The 20,872-nt window shown below is 39.5% G+C and overlaps 1 protein-coding gene across 1 annotated transcript in view; it reads left to right on the top strand.

Moving 5' to 3' along the window:
• The window catches only part of galt (galactose-1-phosphate uridylyltransferase), a 37,449-nt gene that overhangs the window by 1,231 nt on the left and 15,346 nt on the right, over window positions 1-20,872 (top strand). Inside the window, exons 3-7 of the mRNA XM_047570536.1 lie at window positions 149-224; window positions 750-798; window positions 8,042-8,171; window positions 8,713-8,769; window positions 15,966-16,088. Of these exons, the coding sequence (XP_047426492.1) occupies window positions 149-224; window positions 750-798; window positions 8,042-8,171; window positions 8,713-8,769; window positions 15,966-16,088 (435 nt within the window). The remainder of the gene's footprint in view (window positions 1-148; window positions 225-749; window positions 799-8,041; window positions 8,172-8,712; window positions 8,770-15,965; window positions 16,089-20,872) is intronic.

Genomic DNA, 20,872 nt, shown 5'->3' on the forward strand with positions numbered 1-20,872 from the left:
AAATCAATACGGAGTATTATTTACTCCTGGACAGGTGCACTTATCAAACAACATATGACTTATAATATTATTGGTTCTAGAAATCAGAATGGTTTGCCTCCCATTTCTTAATTTATTTATCTGCATCTGTGTCTGTATTCTCCTCCAGCTAAATCCAAAATATGACAGCACCTTTGTCTTTGAAAATGACTTCCCTGCACTCCAGCCCGATTCCCCAGATCCTGGTGAGTTCCAGTGCTTCATAAATGCTATTAAATGTAACTATTTATCTACAATACTTTGGCCTCTACCTGCATAAACATTTGCTCAACTGCTACTTTAAATACATTCTCTATATTGATGTAGCCATGTCTACAGATGTATGTGTACATATAGTGTATAATATGGACACAGCAGTCCCTGCTGCTGAGAGACAAGCAAATAGATATGGGTATGGACTCACACATCACTTCCTGGATAGCGGACTATCTCACTGAAACCTCAGTATGTCAGGTTGGAGACCTGCATATCGTTGACTATCGTCAGCAGGACTGGAGCACCACAGGGGACTGTGCTCTCCCCTGTCCTTTTCACCCTGTACACCTCAGACCTCCAACACAGAGTCATGTAATATGCAGAAGTCCTCAGATGACACTGCAATTGTGGGCGTATCAGGGGTGAACAAGAGCAAGAGCACAAGAATCTGGACTGTTCCTATGTGATGAATTATGTATTTATTTTTGATTTATTTATATTTCTATGTTCTTCAGGTTCAGATCAGCATCCATTGTTCCAGTCCAAAGTTGCCAGGGGCGTCTGGTAAGAGCATACTTTCATGTCACAAACAATACTTAAAATGTCTGATTGTGTAAAACCGCACTGAAGACCCACATCTGCTATAAAGCTAAACATTTTTGGTATTGCATCTATTCTTTTACCAATAAAAAAGAAACTACAGTGGAGGTCATCAGATATGTAGAGTATATTAAACCTGCATAATATAAATGAATATATCGCTGACAGGTTAGGTTATTCATTCTGCATCGTAATCAATGTTCTCTTTCAAAATTGTGATGCATTCAAATTTATGACTACTTACGTCTCAGCGGATGAGTGCAATCAGAACAGTCGCACTGAAACATCATTAATTCGCTGTTGTCACCATCATAATCAGCTATTAGATGAAGCTAATTTTGCTAATCAGTGCACTGCGTGCTTCCTGTTTTCAGGACATCTTGAATTTGTGCAAAACAAACTTGACACATCAATGTATCAAGATATGCGGTTCTCCAGTGCCACCAGCAGGTGGGGATGTCTCCCCATTACTGTCTCACATTGGGACTAAACACTTGAGCGATATTTCCCTAAGACCCTGTGCAAATAAAGGAATAGATATTTTCCTGAGGCCAAATGTTGCTTTTTCCGATGAGAATGCGGCATTCATCCAAGGTGGACCAGGCTATGGATCTATAGATATTGACTGCCGGATTGTAATGTTGATAGCAAGTCTGAGGAGCTTAGCATGGGACCTAATCCTTTATTAGATACACAGAATAGCACATTGTAGTGTAGTAATTTCAGTTTCTTTCTCTTTAACCCCAGCTTCTCACTGTTCTTACTATTTCACCTGTCAGTAAATTAATTTTCACAATTACAACCTCATACAAAACCTACTTGCATCTTTTATCATATCAAAGATACAGTGAAAAATGTTTGCCCCATCCTTTCTTTCTTATATTTTTGCATGTTTGTCACACTTTCAGATCATCAAATGGATTTAAATATCAGACAAAGATAACACAAGTATACACAAAATGCAGTTTTACTATTAACCCAAACCTACATGGTTGTGTTTGCCCTCCCTGTTAAAACTGTGGTATAAGTTCAATTTCTCTAGCTATACCCAGGTCTTATTAATGCCACACCTGTTCTCAATCAAGAAATCACTTAAATAGGACCTGCCTGCCAAAGTGAAATTGACCAAAAGATCCTCAAAAATTAGACATCACGCTGAGATTCAAAGAAATTCAGGACCAAATGAGAAAGAAAGTAATTGAGATCTATCAGTCTGGAAAAGGTTATAAAGCCGAAGCTTTGGGACTCCCGTGAACCAAAGTGAGAGCTATTATCTACAAAAATGGTGAAAACATGGAACAGTGGTGAACCTTCCCAGGAGTTGCCCAAAATTACCCCAAGAGCACAGCAAGAGACTCATCCAAAAGGTCACAAAAGACCCATCAACGACATCCAAAGAACTGCAGGCCTCACTTGCCTCAGTAAAGGTTGGTGTTCATGACTCCACCACAAGAAAGAGATGGGGCTACAATGGCCTCATGGTAGAGTTCAAGACCAAAACCACTGCTGAGCAAAAAAAACATAAAAGCTAGTCTCAGTTTGGCCAAGAAAGATCATGATGAGCCCCAAGACTTTTGAGAAAATATTCTGGACGGATGAGACAAAAGAAGAGCTTTTTGGAAGGTGTGTTTCCCATTACATCTGGCGTAAAAGTAACACCGCTTTTCAGAGAAAGAACATCATACCAACAGTAGTGGTGGTAGTGTGGTGGTCTAGGGCTGTTTTGCTGCTTCAGGACCTGGAAGAGTTGCTGTGAAAAATTGAACCGTGAATTCTGTTGTCCATCAAAAAATCCTGAAAACAAATGTCAAGCCATCTGTTGGTGACCTCAAGCTGAAGACAACTTGGGTTCTGAAGCAGGACGATGATCCAAAACACACCAGAGAGTCCACCTCTGAATGACTGAAGGAAAAAAAACTACTGACTTCTGAGTGGCCAGAAGCTGTGCCATTAAACCTTTCATGCTCGAAAACCCTCCAGTGTGACTGAATTACAACTATTCTGCAAAGATGAGTGGAACAAAATTCCTCCACCCTGCTTTAAAAGCCTCTTTACAAGTTATCACAAATGCTTCATTGCATGTGTTGCTGTTAAGGGTCGCCCAACCAGTTATTAGGTTTAGGGGGCAATCACTTTTCACGCAGGGTCATGTAGGTTTGAATTTCTTTTCCCTTGATAGTGAAAACCTTCATTTCATTCACTTCATTCCTTAATCTTTGACTAATCTTTGACTAATATTTAAATTAGTTTGATCTGAAACATTTAAGTGTGACCAACATGCAAAAAAATAAGAAATCAGGGAGGGGGCAAACACTTTTTCACACCACTGTAAATGATTGAGAGTCTGAAGATAACGCTCCTGAAGAATATTGTGTTTTGGGAATACTTGGATGATTCTGTCTGACAGCAGTTACATAACAACTGAATAATAGATTAAATCAAAACACTGTGCTGCATGTGCCGGTTGACAACTGAACTCTGTGTTTAAATCCCCTGCGCTGGCAGATGTAGAAGCTGTCAGGTATCGCTTGCCACACACATTCCCAGAGTTATGAAGCACAGAGACTGCGGTGATTGACGTGCTGCGGCGGCTGCACGTTCACTGTTACATTTCTGGGTTTCTTTCGTCCTTGCAGATTCAGTCGAACTCTGCGTGAGACGGCATGTTTTTTGTTTTTATTCTTTTTAAAATGTGATTTTTATGGATATGAATTCACCCAAGCACTGCACACCACTGATTTAGTTTGTTTGTGGTCTGCTCAGTCCAGATTTGTGCCCATATCAAAAGAAAGACACCCTCGGAAACTGAACCGGAGCTTGTTGCGCTACAGAGAGCCAATTAGAGGTGGAAGTAAAAAGGGATTTGGGGGATCTGCGTCATGGTAGACAAGTGTCAAAGGAGGATATTTTCCTCTTCTTCAGCCTAGGATCTTTTGGAGAGGATAGTTCGTTTATGCACAAATCATGTGACAATTTCTCACATTTAGGTTATTTATTTGGCACACGGAGAATAAGTATTGCATCAGCACTGAGACTTCAGCCTATCCACCTTAAGGGTAGGAAAAACTGAAGCCCCCATCTAAGCATACACAGTGGCCTTGTTGTACCTAGGCTCCGCCCGTAGACAAAGGAAGGAGCGCTGCCTTTCATTATCCATGTGTAACTGGTATCCAGCATGTGAGATATCAGGGTGAGGTGTATCCTAATCTTGTGAGCCAGCTGCAGCAAAGCAGTAGACCACTCCACTCTTGCATGGTGAGGTAGCGGGAGTAACATTCTTCCAGTTTTTCCCAGTGTTATACACAGTCCCATGGCCTTTCTTAACCCCTTAAAACCCAACACAAGCTAGAGATGGGGTGAGAAAGGCATAAGAAAATTCCTAATTGTTTATCACATCAGCCCTACTGCAGTCATAAACTGCCTCTCCGCATACCTCGCATTGGCGGCAGTAGCTCAAGAGGTAGAGCATTCGTCCAATAACCGAAAGGTTGGCGGTTCAATTTCTTGGGCAAGACACTTAACCCACCTATGACTGCGAGTGAGTGATGTTGGTGTTGGTCGTGGTGAGAGGCTGTAGGCGCACATTGGCAGCCACGTTTCCATCAGCCTGCCCCAGGGCAACTGTGATTACTGAGGTAGTTTGCCGTCACCAGGGTGTGACTGTGGGAGCGAATGAGCGAATAATGCAAACGATTGTAAGCGCTTTGAGAATCTAAAAATGGAAAAGCGCAATATAAAACCAATGCTTTATTATTATTATACCACTTGTGACAAAAGATTTGTCACAGTTTCTGTTACAAGCCTTGTAATGTCATCATAACCTAGAAAGGAACTGGTAATGTCCAGGAAAGTTGGTACAAATTGAAAAATTACCCCACTTAGTATAGTAAACTACTGTTATTTACTAGCATAGCCAAATGTCTGTGGATGTCTGTGGAACTAAGCATTCAGAAATGTACGTCTGAATATGAATTTAAAGCATATAGTCAAATATGTATCTGGATTTTCCTAAATTTAAAGGCATTAAAACTAATAAGTGCCATTAAAATCATTCCCTATATAAGCCAGCCTTTATAAATGTTTCACTATGTGTACTGTTCAGAACATGCAACCTAAAGCTCTTTGTTATTATGCAATTAGCTTCTGAGACATTACTCTATTAATAACTGTCCCCAAATGTTTGTAGAAAAAAAAATCATCCTAGTTTTCACACAAACGAGAAATGATTCTCTTTTTCTGGCTGTTGTTTTAGTCATGCCAGTCGTCTTTCTCTGGGAATAGCAGTGTCAGAATATCAGTGAGCTGGTGAGTTGACAAACCACTGCCACACTGTTACATCTCAATAACTGTTGGACAGATCGTGTTAAAGTTTGGTGAATTGTTCCTGGTCCTCTGGCTTTTATTCAATGGCATCATCAGGTCAAAATTGAAATTGTGGTGATGGGAACCCTGCTTAGCATCAGCGTGCTGTTTTTGCATGGATCCATCGCACGTTTCTCAAAACTTATGTGTCCTGATTCAGAGCTGCATTCCATTTTGAAGGATATTTGAACTGTGTATCCACCAATTATAAGTTTTCACATGAGCATGCTGATGGAATTTACCAGTTGGATGGGAAAATTACAGTTTTCAAAAGTCCAGACTTGTTAAATTAAATATTGCATTTTTACTTGTAGTTGTAGATGTTTTTGTGTAACATTGTTTCATGCAGTTCTGTTTCTTGTTAGGTCTAAAACGCACACACACACACACTTCTGTGTTAGGCCTGCCCATGAAGAATTCATAAATACGATCATTCAGCTTTGCTCAGAGGGTAAACACCAAAGTCGCGTTCAATTATTGATCACGTACTAGCTGCGCGGGTCCAAGACAAGACAAGGTTTCCCCTGACGCTGTTGTAAAGCCGTGGAGCAAAAATACACTCAGGCCATGCAGAGACTGTATTTTGTCAAACCTGTACAGACATTAAAAATGTGTACTAGCTGCACACACACATCTATTCTTCACCATCTACAGTGGTTAAAACGCGATTAGACGAATGTTTCAGCTGGCCATGCTCACCTTCTTCAAAACAGAATTCACAACATCTCCAGATATGATTGATTATAAGTACGACTGTTCCTGGTGTTATCATCTTTCCATTACATGTGTGGAATATCATATTACATACCACTGCCCTTCAGGATCTTGAAATAGGATCAGACCTAACAAGACAAATATCGATTTGTGAAATAGTTACCTATGAATACAGTCACACCGAATGTTAACGCTACATTAACATTAATGTGTTTGTAGTTTAAGTCTAGACTTCATCATATTGACTGACCTCAACTGACAATGCAAGATAATGAGACAGTCACACTTTTATAGGTAAGGAAATGAGAAAACCAGCAGGATACACTTTCAGCCCTCTGGAGTTTAAATGATAACATTGTCACTTTCACGGATATCCAGCTGTGATTCTTCTACTCTGTCTAATGCTTTTCTGTTTTTGTTAGTTTGACATCATGTATTATATAAAGAAATGTAATTTAAACTGAGTTAGCCCCTAATTCTGTTTTCACTAACCATTTGGTTTTACATTTTGGCGCATTGGCATCACCAGTGACTTCCATAAGGACGTCACCAGTTCAAATTGACCCCTCAAAGCAAATATTGAACAAGCCTCAGTCGACCAGGCTCCCTTGGTAATTGAATGCTCAGACTATGCTGTGACCAACACAATGTGTAACTTGTAAAAGCTTTTAATTTACTTTGAACGTAGCTCATTCACTCAAATTTCAATATGTCTAAGAGGAGAATAACTCAATTATCAAATTGTCCTAGGTCGACTAGGCTTCCTTAGACTGAATACTCTAGACCACACATTTAGAGGTAAACAAATCAACTTGCTGGCTATCTCCAGAGTTTCCCCACTCTTGAGATGAGATGTGAGTGATCAGTGTGCAATAACTGGCCCCTGGGAAAGCTGTGCTCAACTTGTTTTTATCCTTGCACATCTGTTGCTGTGTGGTGTAGGACGACAGATGGTGACATTTAATCTCTGTAGATGCCTAAGCCCAAATACTGAACAAGCTCAGGTCGCTCAGGCTTGCTTTGATGGAATGCCATGGCCCTACCACACACTTTCAGAGGTGGAAGTGGAAGTGGAAGTTTCTCGCTCTGGAGATAATATACAGTATGCGTGGTCATCATACAATAACCAGTCATTAGATTGAGGCAGGCATTCAGTTTTTATAGCTGGTAACAATCATAGCTTGCTAGCAAGACGAAACAAGAACATACAACTCTAAGAAGTGCTGAGCAGCAATTTCACCTCACACCAGTGATGCTAACATCAATCTTGCAGGTTATCACTTTACTTTAATGAACCAGCCACTGGCAAATGGATAAAGCATCTCTTTTTTATGAATGCAAAGACTACATAAGCACACATTTATTACTTGTCCGACCACACTGTTGTTCTAATAACTAATAGATACAAGAAAAATTCAGGCTGGAAAAAAAGAGCCTGAATGAGAGGCTGAGTATGAGCTTTTTAGAACAGATCTTTTTAAATAAGACCCAGAAATAAAACTAAAAAGTGAAGGAACTGTAGCTTTATAACAACTTAGATGTTCAAGGTCTGAAATTCATGTTTCTATGCTTTCTGAAAATATCTGTTACCGATTGCTTATTAAATACACTATGAGAAGTAATGTTGTAAATGTTTACACTATCTATAAATTGTAAAAGCTTTTCATATAGTAAATATTTCGGAAAGCATTTCCTTTGTCTTTGCTGTCTTCATCTGAACTTGCACAAAAGGAGAGAGTGTTGCTGACTGAACAGATGTAGTCCGATCTGCTCTTCAGGGATTTGCAACAAAAACAAAAAAGGCATTTGGCTCTCGTTTGTGCCCATTTATACACATATTGCTACACATATTGCTTTATAGCAAGCTGATGCATGCTGACCGCAGCACCTGTTCCTCACGTAGACGGATAAATTCAGTTCTGTGGGTACAAAAGTTTTGCTTTCATTTTCCCTTTCCAAGAAAACTTCAAACTTCTGTCTGCATTTTCCATGTTTGTTTATACTAACCCTGACTGAATGGCTGGATTTGGAAATAAAAGTAAATTACAAATTCCCAGCTGCAAAGGCCTTAAATGTGCATCGATTTAAGAGTGAAGTCTGTAATAATTCTCTGTGTTTGTGTCCTTCTCAGTAAGGTCATGTGTTTCCATCCCTGGTCCGACATCACTCTGCCTCTCATGAAAAAACAAGAGGTTGTCAAGGTGATTGACAAGTGGTCAGAGCTAGTTGAAGAACTAGGCACTACGTACCCATGGGTGCAGGTATGCAACGCATAAATACACACATGCTCGTTCTTAACAACATTCACAATTTATTGAGATAATTTTTTATGATAATGAAGAAATTATAAGATATATAATGTCTGCTTTCTCCAGTTATTCATTTTAATGTCTTTCATGTTGACTTTAATGGTGCCTCTGGGCAAACTGACACCTTCAAGCAGCTGCAGCAGAGAGAGAGAGGAGGATATGGTTAATATAGGATGCTGAACTTTATACAACAAGCAATGAAATGCTTCTTGTACTACCTGCAGATGATATTTAGGCTTTTATTCATACATTTAGCGGTTAGGAACCCATTTATGTACATGTTTAAAACTAGAACATTTGAAGCTTTTTTGTCAGCTCAGAGCCCCGGGCGCAACTGTACCCGAGAGTTTTGAGCAATCATGAATAAATCACTGCACTGTAGTTAATCCAGAGCTGAAGTATAGGAAAATGTTCTGCAAGAATGACCCCTTTCCTACCCTGGATGTTGTTGCTCAGTACTGTAATATGTTTCCCATTCCCTGTTTTGTTTTAGATCTTTGAGAATAAGGGGGCTGTGATGGGTTGCTCAAATCCACATCCTCACTGCCAGGTAAGAAATTCACACAGTACACATTTGCTTGCATACATACTGTATATCTGGCTCACATGTGCACCTGCCAGTTAACATTTAGGTTTTTTCTTCAAGTGTGTTCATATTCATAAATAAATAAAAATGTCCTTCCCGTGGGAATTACTTTCTAGAATATGCACCACATGTACATTAACATACATGCACGAACAACTTCTTTCATTACAGATGCTTTCAAGGTTCAGCTGTAGTGCAAAATGACAAGTGCTTTTATCACATACTGCATGCATACGCATTATAGTTGTTTACATTCAATTTACACGTCAGCGATGCGGGCATTTCTCATTCTGTCTGTTTTTAAAAAAAGGCACTCACAAGTTCTGACAAGCCTCAAGACACGAACTGTTAATTGAGTCTTCATTCAGAAATAATCAACTACAGTGTGCCTCTGTCACATTTTGTGTAGAAGAGTATTTGCAGGTCTGTTGTTTCTTCCATTTTTCATATGCATGGTCACACCTGTATTGGAGCTCAAGAGGTTTTTGTCTTCATGTTTTTTTCCTCTTGTTAAATAAGGTGATTCAGGCAGAACTAATAACTTGTAGTGTGAGAGGCACTTCCCGCCAAACTGCCACCTCACACTGTGATGTCGAGAAAGAGCGCAAGCACAATGTAAACAGGACAGATTTTAAAAGCAAAAATCTTGTCAGCATAGTCAAAATAAAATGTCACAGGAAAGCTGCCTTAAATGTCGCTACAACGAGAACAAAGTTTACCGGGGTGATATATCCAAAAAAAAAACAAAAAAAAACAAAACAAAAAAAAAAACACCAGCTAAACAAAGGCAGGTTGAGTTTCTTGAATGCATTTCATCACTCATCTAAGGTTTTTCCAATTCGAAATGACTGGTGGGGATTTTTTTTATAAGGAATAACTGAAAGTCACATGACTATGTTGTGAAGAACAGTCATTTTTGATAATTTCTTGATGTTTATATTTAATAGTTTCTGGGTTGAGACTTGTCTTAGAATTTGTCAAAAACACAAATAATATGAAAGTTCAGCATCTCAGATATGCAAACTGGACCTGAGTGACAGACCCTAGTCCTATGAGTTTCAGGGCACCACCCACAAACTGTTCCTAATTAAAATCTAAACTATCCCCCAGTCAAAACTAAAGAAGCCTCTTGGATGAGTGCCAAAATATCTTAAAGCTCGTTTTGGATATACCATGTTCTGGGAAACAACCATGACAAAGTTATTGAATGAAGTGATCAGTGAGAACATCTAGATAATAAGTGAAAAAAATGTGGCCAGACATAATTTGAATAGCCTACTTCATTCAAGATAAGGCAGTTAAAATCCGAGGTGAGGAGCTCATAGAAGATGCATAATCATAATGGACATGCCGTCATATAATTTGTATTGATTAATTCGATTAATCTCCCACCCCTCTGTCTGGTCAATGAAAATTCTAAATATATATGGAGCTTTTCTACAACATGGATTGAAGTGAAAGCATACTTGAGTCTGCGTTGCAAATGTCTCCAAAACTGGAATATAGAAATCAACAACAGATGGCAGTATGTGACCTTAGAGTAACATAGCCGTTTCATAGACGTTTAAAGTAAAGGAAGATACAGCCACTGCAAAGAGATAGGCCTTTTTGTTAAGATGAATGAATCCCTTACATGTATTAAGCCAAATTCTCATTTGAATTGGGACTTGTTTGTTGTAAATTCTGCTAGATAAATATACAAGTGAATCTCAATAAATTAAAATATCAAAAGATTCTGTTTTTCCATCAGTAATTCAAAAATTAAACTCATGAGTGATGTATTGTAAGCATTTATTTCGTTTAATTTTGATGATCGTGGCTTACAGCTAATGAAAAAGCCAAATCCATTATCTCAGAAAATTTGAAATACTTCAAATATTTATACAAAAATGTATGTATACGGAATGTATGTCCATGTACAGCATACAGTATGTGCAGTGAATGCTCATTTTGCATGAATTACTGCATATTTGAATTACTGAATATAAGCCTGTGGCACCGCTGAGGTGAAATGGAAGCTCGGGTCGTTTTGGTAGTGGTCTGCATCTCATCTACATTGTTGGGTCTTGTGTCTCATCTTCCACAATGACAATACTCCATATATTTTCTGTGGGGTTTAGGTTAGGTGAGTTTGCTGGCCAGTCAAGTACAGTGATACCATGGTTATTAAACCAGGTAGGTATTGGTTGCTTTGACAATCTTGGCAGATGCTAAGTCCTGCAGGACTCATGTCCTGGTACACGGCTGCAATTGACTTTGGACTTGAAAAAGTGGATAAACACCAGTAGTTGATATGGCTCCCCAAATCTGCACTGACGGTGGAAACTTTACACTGGACCTGGATTCTGTTGCTTTACATTCTTTATCCAGACGCTGGGACCTTGACTTTGGACCATTGAGCAACAGTCCCATACCTTTTCTCCTTAACCCCAACCCTAAACCTAACCTGGGCTAAGAGTTCTGGTAGAATTAGATACCACTGGCCTACTGACAGGATATGGGGTCAGGGAGAATAAAAGCCATTCTTTCCCTCCCCACGGCCGCAAGGTCAAGGAGAGGTAAAGTTTGAAAAACCTGGATCCAGGAAGAAAAAAGTAAATACACTTTTTTGGGGGGTATATTTAAGTCACATGATGAGGGGGTGGGGGGTAAGGGTAAGAAGGAAGGAGGACCCTCCGCAGCCAGAATGTCCCCAATCCAAGTGCTTAGCCAGGGTTAGTAAGTTAAGTATAATAAGTGCTATAAAACATATATAAAAGCAGTGCTTAAAAAAAACACAGGCACAGAGTCAGGGTTAGGGTTAGACACTTCTGACATTTGTCTCTGGTTCAGGTGTGGCCGGACATAGGCCGGACAACAATACGACAGTTGTTGCCCGTGTCGTGGATACGTCTGTGTGGTGGCTCTTGAAGCACAGACTCCACTTTTTCCATCCACTCAACTCCGTTAATATGCTTGGATACAGCACTCAGTGTACAGCCACCCTTTTTAACGGTGACCTTTTGTGGTTTACCCTCCTTGTGGAAGGTGTCTTCTGGACCACTGTTGGCAGTCTTCCCCATGATTGTGTAGCCGACTGAACCAGATTGAGAGACCATTTAAAGGCTCAGGAAACCTTTGCAGGTGTTTCGAGTTGATTAGCCAATTATAGTTTGACACCATGAGACGGCAATATTGAACTTTTTCCAGTTTTCTGAGATACTTTTTTTAATCTATAATCATTCACATTAAAAGAGATAAATGCATGAAATACAATAACCCTATGTGTAATGAGTATGAGTTTCACTTTTGGATTGAATTCCTGACATAAATTAACTTTTAAATCACAGTTATTGAAGCTATTGACATGCACAATTTAAAACTGGACATGGACTTCGATTAAACTTTTTTTTTTTTTTACAAGTTTGAGCACTGTCTCTTTTTTTGTTTCTAGTTCCCCGTAGTCCATTATTTCCATTCTTAAGACATCAAAGTCCAAGAAAAGAGTAGTTTGTGTGTCTGCATGTACAGCCGGGCAACCCCTTCAGGCCAAAACGCACAGAGCACAGATCTGAAACTTTGAAGAATAACGAACAGAAAATGTTAATCATGTTCTGGAGGCAGCGTTGCTTCTGATAACTTTGGTCTCTCAGGGATGGAGCTGTATATATTTTTATTTAAGGGATGGAAGGAGAATGTACACTTCTGGAATAGTAATATCCTTTTTTTTATGTAAGTCGCCCAAAAGTATGTACTGTATTAAGTCTAGGATGTGCTCAGAGTGCATGTGGAGACCTCCCAGGGGGAGATGGGTTTTGAGTTCTTGTTTACTTTCTAAGTACAGTATGTACTTCAATCTTTAACAGCAGCACTTGGAAGCTAAAGTTAAAGGACCGATAGCATTGTGATACCTCCTCAGAAATTCTCTCTTGTGGGAAAGGATTGTATTCACTATTTTTCTCTTGTGCATTATCTTCACTTTACTCTCTCTTAGAATCAGCTGTTGGCCAGGTAATAGATCAGTGTAGACAAAAACACAGGTGTGCAAATACAAACATAGCTACTTTGTAGGCACATGTACCTTCTATCCATACTTTTTGGAAGGGGTGATTGATTTCAGTTCATGACCAAAGGATTCAGTTTTAGAAAACCTTGCACATTTTCTCAACAACTACTTATGTGCCGTCCAGTGACTGTGGAGCCTATTCATTGCTTACTTACGAAAAGGCTTCTTGAAAAACTAAAACCAACAGGGAAGTACCAAAACCTGCAATTCCTCAAATTAGCTGCAGGCTGGATCTGAATTGAGACAGTTTATGGAACTATTGTTATTATTTTTTTATGGAACAACGTCATTTAAATCACATCAAGGCTTAAATTTATGTGCGAATAAGCCCGTGGCTGCTTTGAGCGACAAGCAGGGGCCTCGAAAACTTGTAGCCGTTGCTCTTTTTATTACCACTTCATCTTCATTTTTGAATTTGCTCCAAGTTAGGCAGATCAGACACTAGCAAGATGGTGATGGCCAGCGCCACCCAGATTGAGCTTCAGAACTGCTTTCAGGAGTCCTGTGGGTGCCGTCATGGAGTGTTTGTCAGTCTTTATATACACTCACTGGGTCATAAGCCTTTACCACTAAAGTAGCAGAAAGCTGCACTGAGGCAGATGTTGTCCAGGTCCTAGGAAAGTGCTGATTTACAATATTCAGTTACCCAAAACAGAAATACCACAGAAGTTATTAGCTTCAAACTTGCTGCATAATCACTTAAAATACATCTACGCGTAGCAAAGACTGGATAGCTTATGTCCTTCTGCCTTAGGTCATGATTATCAATCAGCCCTGGAGGCATGTGGATGAGCAGTGATTACAGATTAACCATGTGGGTCAGTAATCATGAATAATTTCCTGTTTTTTGAAACTTGTTACATTATTTAATTTGCTTTATTACATACAAAGCGTTGTTCATTAATATAAAACCAGGACACGTATCTAGGAGACCTCCTGGCTTTTAGGGCTCTTGAACTGCATTCCCCGTACGAACTTACCTTCCCCTTGAGTAAAGGGGGAATAAGAATATCAAGTAGCCCGTGGCATTATCGCTCCTGCATTGAATTCTGGGTGAAAAAAGTGGAGGTGTTTAATCAGTGAACAATGCACAATGCGGGCTGAAGCCGTGCTGCTTAAAGCAGCAGAGAATGATTATCTGATTATCACTCTATTCACGACGCGATAGTGTAATGTTCTTAGAAAACCAACTCCTGATGAAACTCATGTTACTTATATGTGACATTTCACTGGCCTTTAGGGTCTTTACAATCTAAGACAAATACTGAAAAGACACCAAATTAGAGGCTAAAAGAAAGTCCCAGATGGAAAAAAAAAACAAAAAACACAGTGAGTCAGTGGAGCAACAACTAACCAATATTCTGATGAAGACTTCACTTGTCAGAGCTTGACTATACAGCACGTTGCATTTTAGTGCACCGTTTGCATGCCTTCCTGCATATACTTGTGTTCATTAGTGTGGGTGGCAATTTTAACAAACCCATATGTCAATACCTCCCGTTCAACATCTCAAATGTTATGTAAATTTACTGTATGTAAATGTTTTCTCGGTTATGGATTTATCAGTGCGCGCCGAGTCTGCAATTGAATCTTTAATTTATGTGGCACTGCTGCTCTCATTTTACAGCCGCTGGAATACCGTAAAGTGCAAACATGGATATTGTGGATGTCTGACGAGATGTTCAGTTATCCATAACAGCTTTCTGAAATGCAGTAAAAATGAGGCTTAAAACTACTCCAAACCGAAACAGCGAACTATCACGGCTGTTTGTGGAGGGGAGAAATTCAGATGGGTCTTTTAAAGTGAAAAATGACCTGCACTACCTCAGTTGCTTAGGAGCATCAGCAAATGTTTTCTCCAGGGATGCAATCTTTGTCAGTCACAGTTGATACCAACATTTGATTTAGTGTAAATATAGTCTGCTAGGTGATACTTGCTGGTGGCTGAAAGGAGCCATAGACAATTTGTCTGCTTTTACGCACATACCTGAGACCTTTGCTCTAATAATCATGTGCAATTTAATTTTTACAACTTCCACAATATATCTGATGAATTAAAGTGTTAGGCTACATTTTTTTAAAAGAGCAATAAATGATCCTATCTTTGTTGGCCTATTTACTTTAATGTACACATCCTTAATGTGACACTTCACTACACATTTTTTTTTGTGTTGAGGCAGAAGACGCCTGAATACACACTTTTTCACTCAATTAAATTATTACAGGCACACTGACAAGATTGGGGGAGTGAAAATCCTTTTAAGATTAAGGGCAAATAGTAAGCTTTACATCAAAAAGAGGTGGGCAGGTAGTCAAAAAAAAAAAAAAATCTGATGAGGCAGGTTGAAGACAGGACATGCATGATTTATCGTACTGTTTGACTGTGCAAGCTTTAAGCATTTTATTGAATCCAGTCCAGCAGGGTCAGGTGAGCTAGTGGACAATATTGGACAATATGAGCAGATGAATATTGTAAATTATGCAGTAAACGGCGTAAATAATTTTCAGCTGCTGACCTTCTCCATAGTTTTCTCTTTCAAATAAGATACAGACGTTGATTAAGTCGATTAGCGCTGCAGGTCCCACTATGTTGTGGTTCCCAATAGAAACCAATGAAAATGAACGTCTGAGCGCGGAGCAGATCAAATTAAGATTTGCGAACCAGAACAAAGCTGATTCTGAATAAGTAGCAGACAAAGAAAAGATGCTTTCAGGGCCTTTAGTGTTTGTAACCCGCCCAGTGCTGTTTCGCTGTGATGAAGTACCTATCTCAATTAAGTGTCAGCCTACGAGAGCTGATTTTTTACTCGGTATTGAAATAAATGAAAGCGCATGGGTGCGGGGGAAAATCTATTTATCAATCTAAACCCCGAAGGAATAAAAAAAAAAAAAAGGTGTTCTGAAACTCAGAAATCTCTGCATCTGTAAAGCATGTATTGATGGAGTGCTAAAGATAAGTACCCCTATTAAATCACAGATGTAACGCGGTCATTTAGAGTTATGGCAGTGGCAAAAAGCGGGCAGGTTTACTTTGCATCCATTTAATTCCGTATAGACAAACACATAATGTCGTTGTCGATGTTTTGTCATCGTTGTCCTTTTTATGACATCATAGGTGTGGGCCAGCAGCTTCCTGCCCAATGAACCGGCTTTGTCAGACCGCTGTCAGAGAGCCTACTACCAGAAACACGGGGAGCCGATGCTGCTGCAGTACGCCAGACAAGAAGCAGAGAAAAAGGTACACAACACACACATAAACACACAAAGCATATTTAAAGCTCATTTTTTACCAACAGAAACTTTGGAGGCAGTATTGCCTCTGATTCAACTTCAGTTTATGTTCTCTTATATTTCATTTAATATGCTTCAACAATCCCTAAGAGAAGGAAGTTTATGATGCAAATTCTGAAAACAGATAATTTGAGGTAATTATTATTATTGTCATGGACTTTTGAAAATTGTGCTAAACTCTGTTCAACCGTGAATTGTACAACATACATGTTATAGGAAATTCTGAAATGACATACGCAACACAGAGAGGTATACAATAAAACCGTTGTGCCTTTTTTCTGACCAAGACAGCTCACATTGCTACTGCTTTCATCCATCTACTTCCTCCCTTTACCACCCTGCTTCCCTGCCGCTCCCTTCCCACACCCTTCTGTTTTGATTTCCCATCCACATCCGCTGCCTGTCTCCTAGTTAGTGAAGCGTGTGATTGGACAGCGGAGATGCTCATTAGCATAATGCTGCAGCGTTCATCTTCAACCTGCATGAAGATTAGGAAAACTCTGTGCAAGTGTGTGCGCACACGTGTTGTTTGAGAGTTTCACCGGGATGTGTGCGGAGCATCAGCAGCGGCCGTCACCGCAGACAGCGCTGAGCGCATTTAGCATGTTGGCAAATGTCTTATTAGTGAGCAAACACTTGGTGGGATCTGTGAACTTTCTTGCAGGTGGATAAAACTTGACAGACACGTGAATTTTTATCCTCAGACTGTGGGGAGATGGCTTACTTATGCCACTTTATTTTTATACGTATTTCAACTCAGGTTGGATTCAAAGATAAAAACGAAATGAAACTGATTTCACTTGTGTTTATTCACCAACCAAATGTGTTGCCAGTTTATCTTATCTCATGTCACTCAGATTAACTAGCTGCACCTTCCCTTTAATATACTCTATGGAAACGCAGCAATTGTAGTGCACCATTTCCATGTTTTTGTACATATGCATCTGTTTCAATAAACCTTTTAGCATTTCACTGTGCAAAAAAAAAAAAAGTTTAGTTTTGCCAGTAAAAGAATTGAAAAGAATTGTAATGGCTTTTGGAAATGTTATTGCATATTAGATGAGATGATGGACTGTCATCCCTCTAAAGGCAGAACTGAATGCAGCTACAGCCAGCAGTCAATAAGTTTAGCTTAGCATAAAGACTGGAAGCAGTGGGAAGCAACTAGCCTGACTCCATCTGTAGACATTACTCTCTGGAATGACAAGTTCCCAACACTTGCTTATGCCTCTATCTTAGGGAAGATGTCTGGGGGGGGGAACCCAGATGCAGGACTATTGATGAGGCAGGATCTCAAACAAAAAGGTTTTTAATAATTAACAAAAGGCGCTGCGCACGGCAGGAAAACCAAAATCCAAAAATCTAAAGAAATCTTCAACATGTCATGGATACATGGACACGTGAAAACATGGAACATGACATGAAGACATGAAGGTGACATTAACGACGCGACCAGGAACAAAGGTAAAGGCAGGGCTATATATACACACATGAGGACTGAGGGATGACAAGACACAGGTGAGACACATGAGGGCAATCAACACAGATGAGACTAATAACCAATCAAGAGACAAACAAGGAACACAGACAGTGTAATATTAGTACAGATATGTACAGATATATAACAAATTTCCCACGACATGAAGTAAGTTGCAGTTCTAAAAACCCAAGTTTACCTCTTAAAAAAGATGAAAGGGAACACATATAATCTGGTATCAAGTACACAACCAAGAAAATCCTGGCAGGCATAATCTGTTTTTTCATAGTTTCATAGTTTTTCTTTGCTGCAGTGGATTTCACTTTTCTGAAGTGTTCTTTTTCCTTTTCCTTGAGAAGATCACTACCATTATTTTTATAGATTAGCCACTTACACTCAGATGATAACCACTCAGGGTTCGTCTCAAGAAGAGGCCTTCTCCACTCTCGTCCAACCCCTGCATTAAATTAGATTTTTTTGAGCGGCTTAAAAAAAAAAAAAAAGAAAAAGAAAAGCATCTCACTGCACTGCTCAACAATAGTTGAAGGGAGAAAATGGGCACGATGATGAGCATAAAATTAACCGAAAGGAGTTTCGGCTCAAAGTAAGGCGCGAGAGAGAGAAAGAGAAAGGTCAAAAGAAGGACTCAAAAGAGGAGAGAGAGACGAGTAAAGACACAAACACGGAAACAAAGTTAGAGAGAGATGTGTAGGTAAGGAGCTGACCTGTTCTACTGGGAGTGTGTGTGTGTGCGAGTGAGATAAAGACGATAGCATTAAGGTTTTAAGAAGAGCCGAGTAGACACTAGAGTCTCCTAGACAGCTGCTCTTGGGGACTAACCTTTATAAAATCAGAGTGGAAGCACAAGTGTGTGTGAGGGTGTGCGCGCAAGAATGCGTCGTCCGCCACTAGCATGTGTGTCTCTCCCTTTCTTTTTCCTGTCTCTCTGACCTGAGGTGAGGACCGTAAATTGGCACACTGCAGTGTTTAGAGGAGTCTGAATTGGGCTTCGACTCCCAGGTGACACTCTTGACTTTGGAACTGAAACTTTCTAAGCTAATTGAATACAACTCTGTGGGATTTGCTGTCTTTGGGGCGTCTGTTTCGGGATATCCTCCACTTCCTCACTCTGTCTTCGGCTCACACACCCCATCCCCGTCCTCCTCAATCTGTCTTCTCCATCCCCGTTCTCAAGTTTTCCATCTTCATTCTGCTACTTTATAATCCCGTTTAAAAGTATTGGAAGCGAGCAGAAGTGTGGAAAACAAGTTTGAGGAGAATTCAGAAGAGGGATCCAAGTGAAGGACAAAGCTGAAATCTCGACTCAAATACAAACTAATATTTAGCAAAAAAAAAAAAAAGTTTTAAATGTTTGATCAAACCAGCAATGCCCAATACTGTGACATTCTCTACATACTTTTCAGATGCACAGTATTAATATAATGTCCTCTTGCACACCGCTTGCTCACTTTCGTCCTCTCGAAATTAATCTTGAAGGAGATACAGTCTACTCTACATATTATTGCACTGGGCACCAAATAGTCTCCTATGCAGCTACTGCACTTCATTAAGAGAACTGAACACTTTGTGATTCTTACCTTGTGATTTTCTCCACAGTTATTAAACATCACTGTATTCCCTGTAGATCCATTAATTACAGTATGCACTAATTCCTTGCTGGACAAGCTTGTTCAAACCTGTGGGAGATTTATTTAACTAAGCATGCCTGCACTCGCTCTGCACGGGTGGGTTTCTGGTATTAGTTTATGTGTAGTATTTAAAAAAAAAAAAATACAATAATAGTGGCTGTTCAGTTTAGTTGGCTGCAGGTATGCTGAATGTATGGACATTCAAATACAGCCACCATGTACCAATATGAATACTAAAGGCATTATTTATGATGCTGTATAAGGAGCACGTAAAGCCACGGGCAGATGGAGAGAAACGGGGATTGAGAACACGCAGTCCTCAAATTTAGGTCCAGGTCTACTGTGAATTGATCTGCCTAATCTCAGCCAGACCTCAGTGAAAATGCCTCTGCCCAACTCGACGCTTTACGAACAAGAGGGCTACACTGCTATTATGCTCTCAGCTCTGTTTCTCAAGAACGAGGCAAAGTCACACAATGAAAGTTATATAACAAACACAGTTGTGTACAGGATGTACCTCAGAATAGACAGTACTTGGATGGCTATCTGGCTTGTTTAACAGGCTCTCTGTTTCTTATTAGCACGGCGAAACAGGTTTCATTATATGTCAGTGATCCAGTTGCCACAAACTGAAGTGGATATGCTGCATTTGTGAGTTACTAAGGTAACCGAGGCCAGAACTGGCAGTTGATAGCAGTGTTATTTGGATGGTGCTCTGTGCGTCTGTAAACCTGTACTTATTCATGTGGCGTATTATACAATATACCATCTGTAAATAGACGTCTTAACATGCCCCAATGCATCAGTCAGAAGAAGAAAATTTTGATTGAGCTGCCATATTTTATACGTCTGTCTATGTGTTCTAAACAAAGCTATTTTAAATGATACTAAGCGTATAGTGATACTGTATAGATACATTCACACGTACTAAAGAAGTGACACTTTCTTTAATTATTAGTGAAATACTAGAGTCCATGTAAACGCGCAAGGAACAGACACACAACTCTACTGCACTACATTTATTGTATGGTTCTGTTTTGTCACGCTCGTAATATTTTAACAACTAGATTAGCATGTAGCTGCTAAAGTGTCCTACATTATTCTCAGGGGTTATTGAAAACCAAATCAGTGCTAACATGTCATGCAATAATTGTGTTAGGAGATGTACATAAATATACGTACATACATATATATATATACGTAAATGCTCCAACCAGAATTAAAATGCGAAGAAAAACTTAAATTTGCAAGTGCCATTTCAGATTTAGGACACACAGACATAGACACATGCAAAAAATCTGATCTGTTTCTGAAGGATTCACTCATCAGCTTATTTAGTCTTGGCTTCACACACGTTTTGCATTTAAACAGTTCATGATAATCAGGCTGAAAATGGCCAATCCAGGCTGACCTGTCTTATTACTATTTTGAACTCACTTTGATATAAAAAAGGGACTTCTTAGTTTAAAAAAAAATTACTCAGTTTTATCTGTGCTGTTCTGGTTACTGCGAAGCTCTTTTTAATGATTCAGAAGCAAATGATTTCTAATCCTGTCTATTCATTCATTTGCGTTGTTTCCTTCTAATGTACTGTGGATAAACGTC

Source organism: Mugil cephalus, chromosome 19, assembly GCF_022458985.1.
Source record: "Mugil cephalus isolate CIBA_MC_2020 chromosome 19, CIBA_Mcephalus_1.1, whole genome shotgun sequence".
NCBI lineage: Eukaryota > Metazoa > Chordata > Actinopteri > Mugiliformes > Mugilidae > Mugil > Mugil cephalus.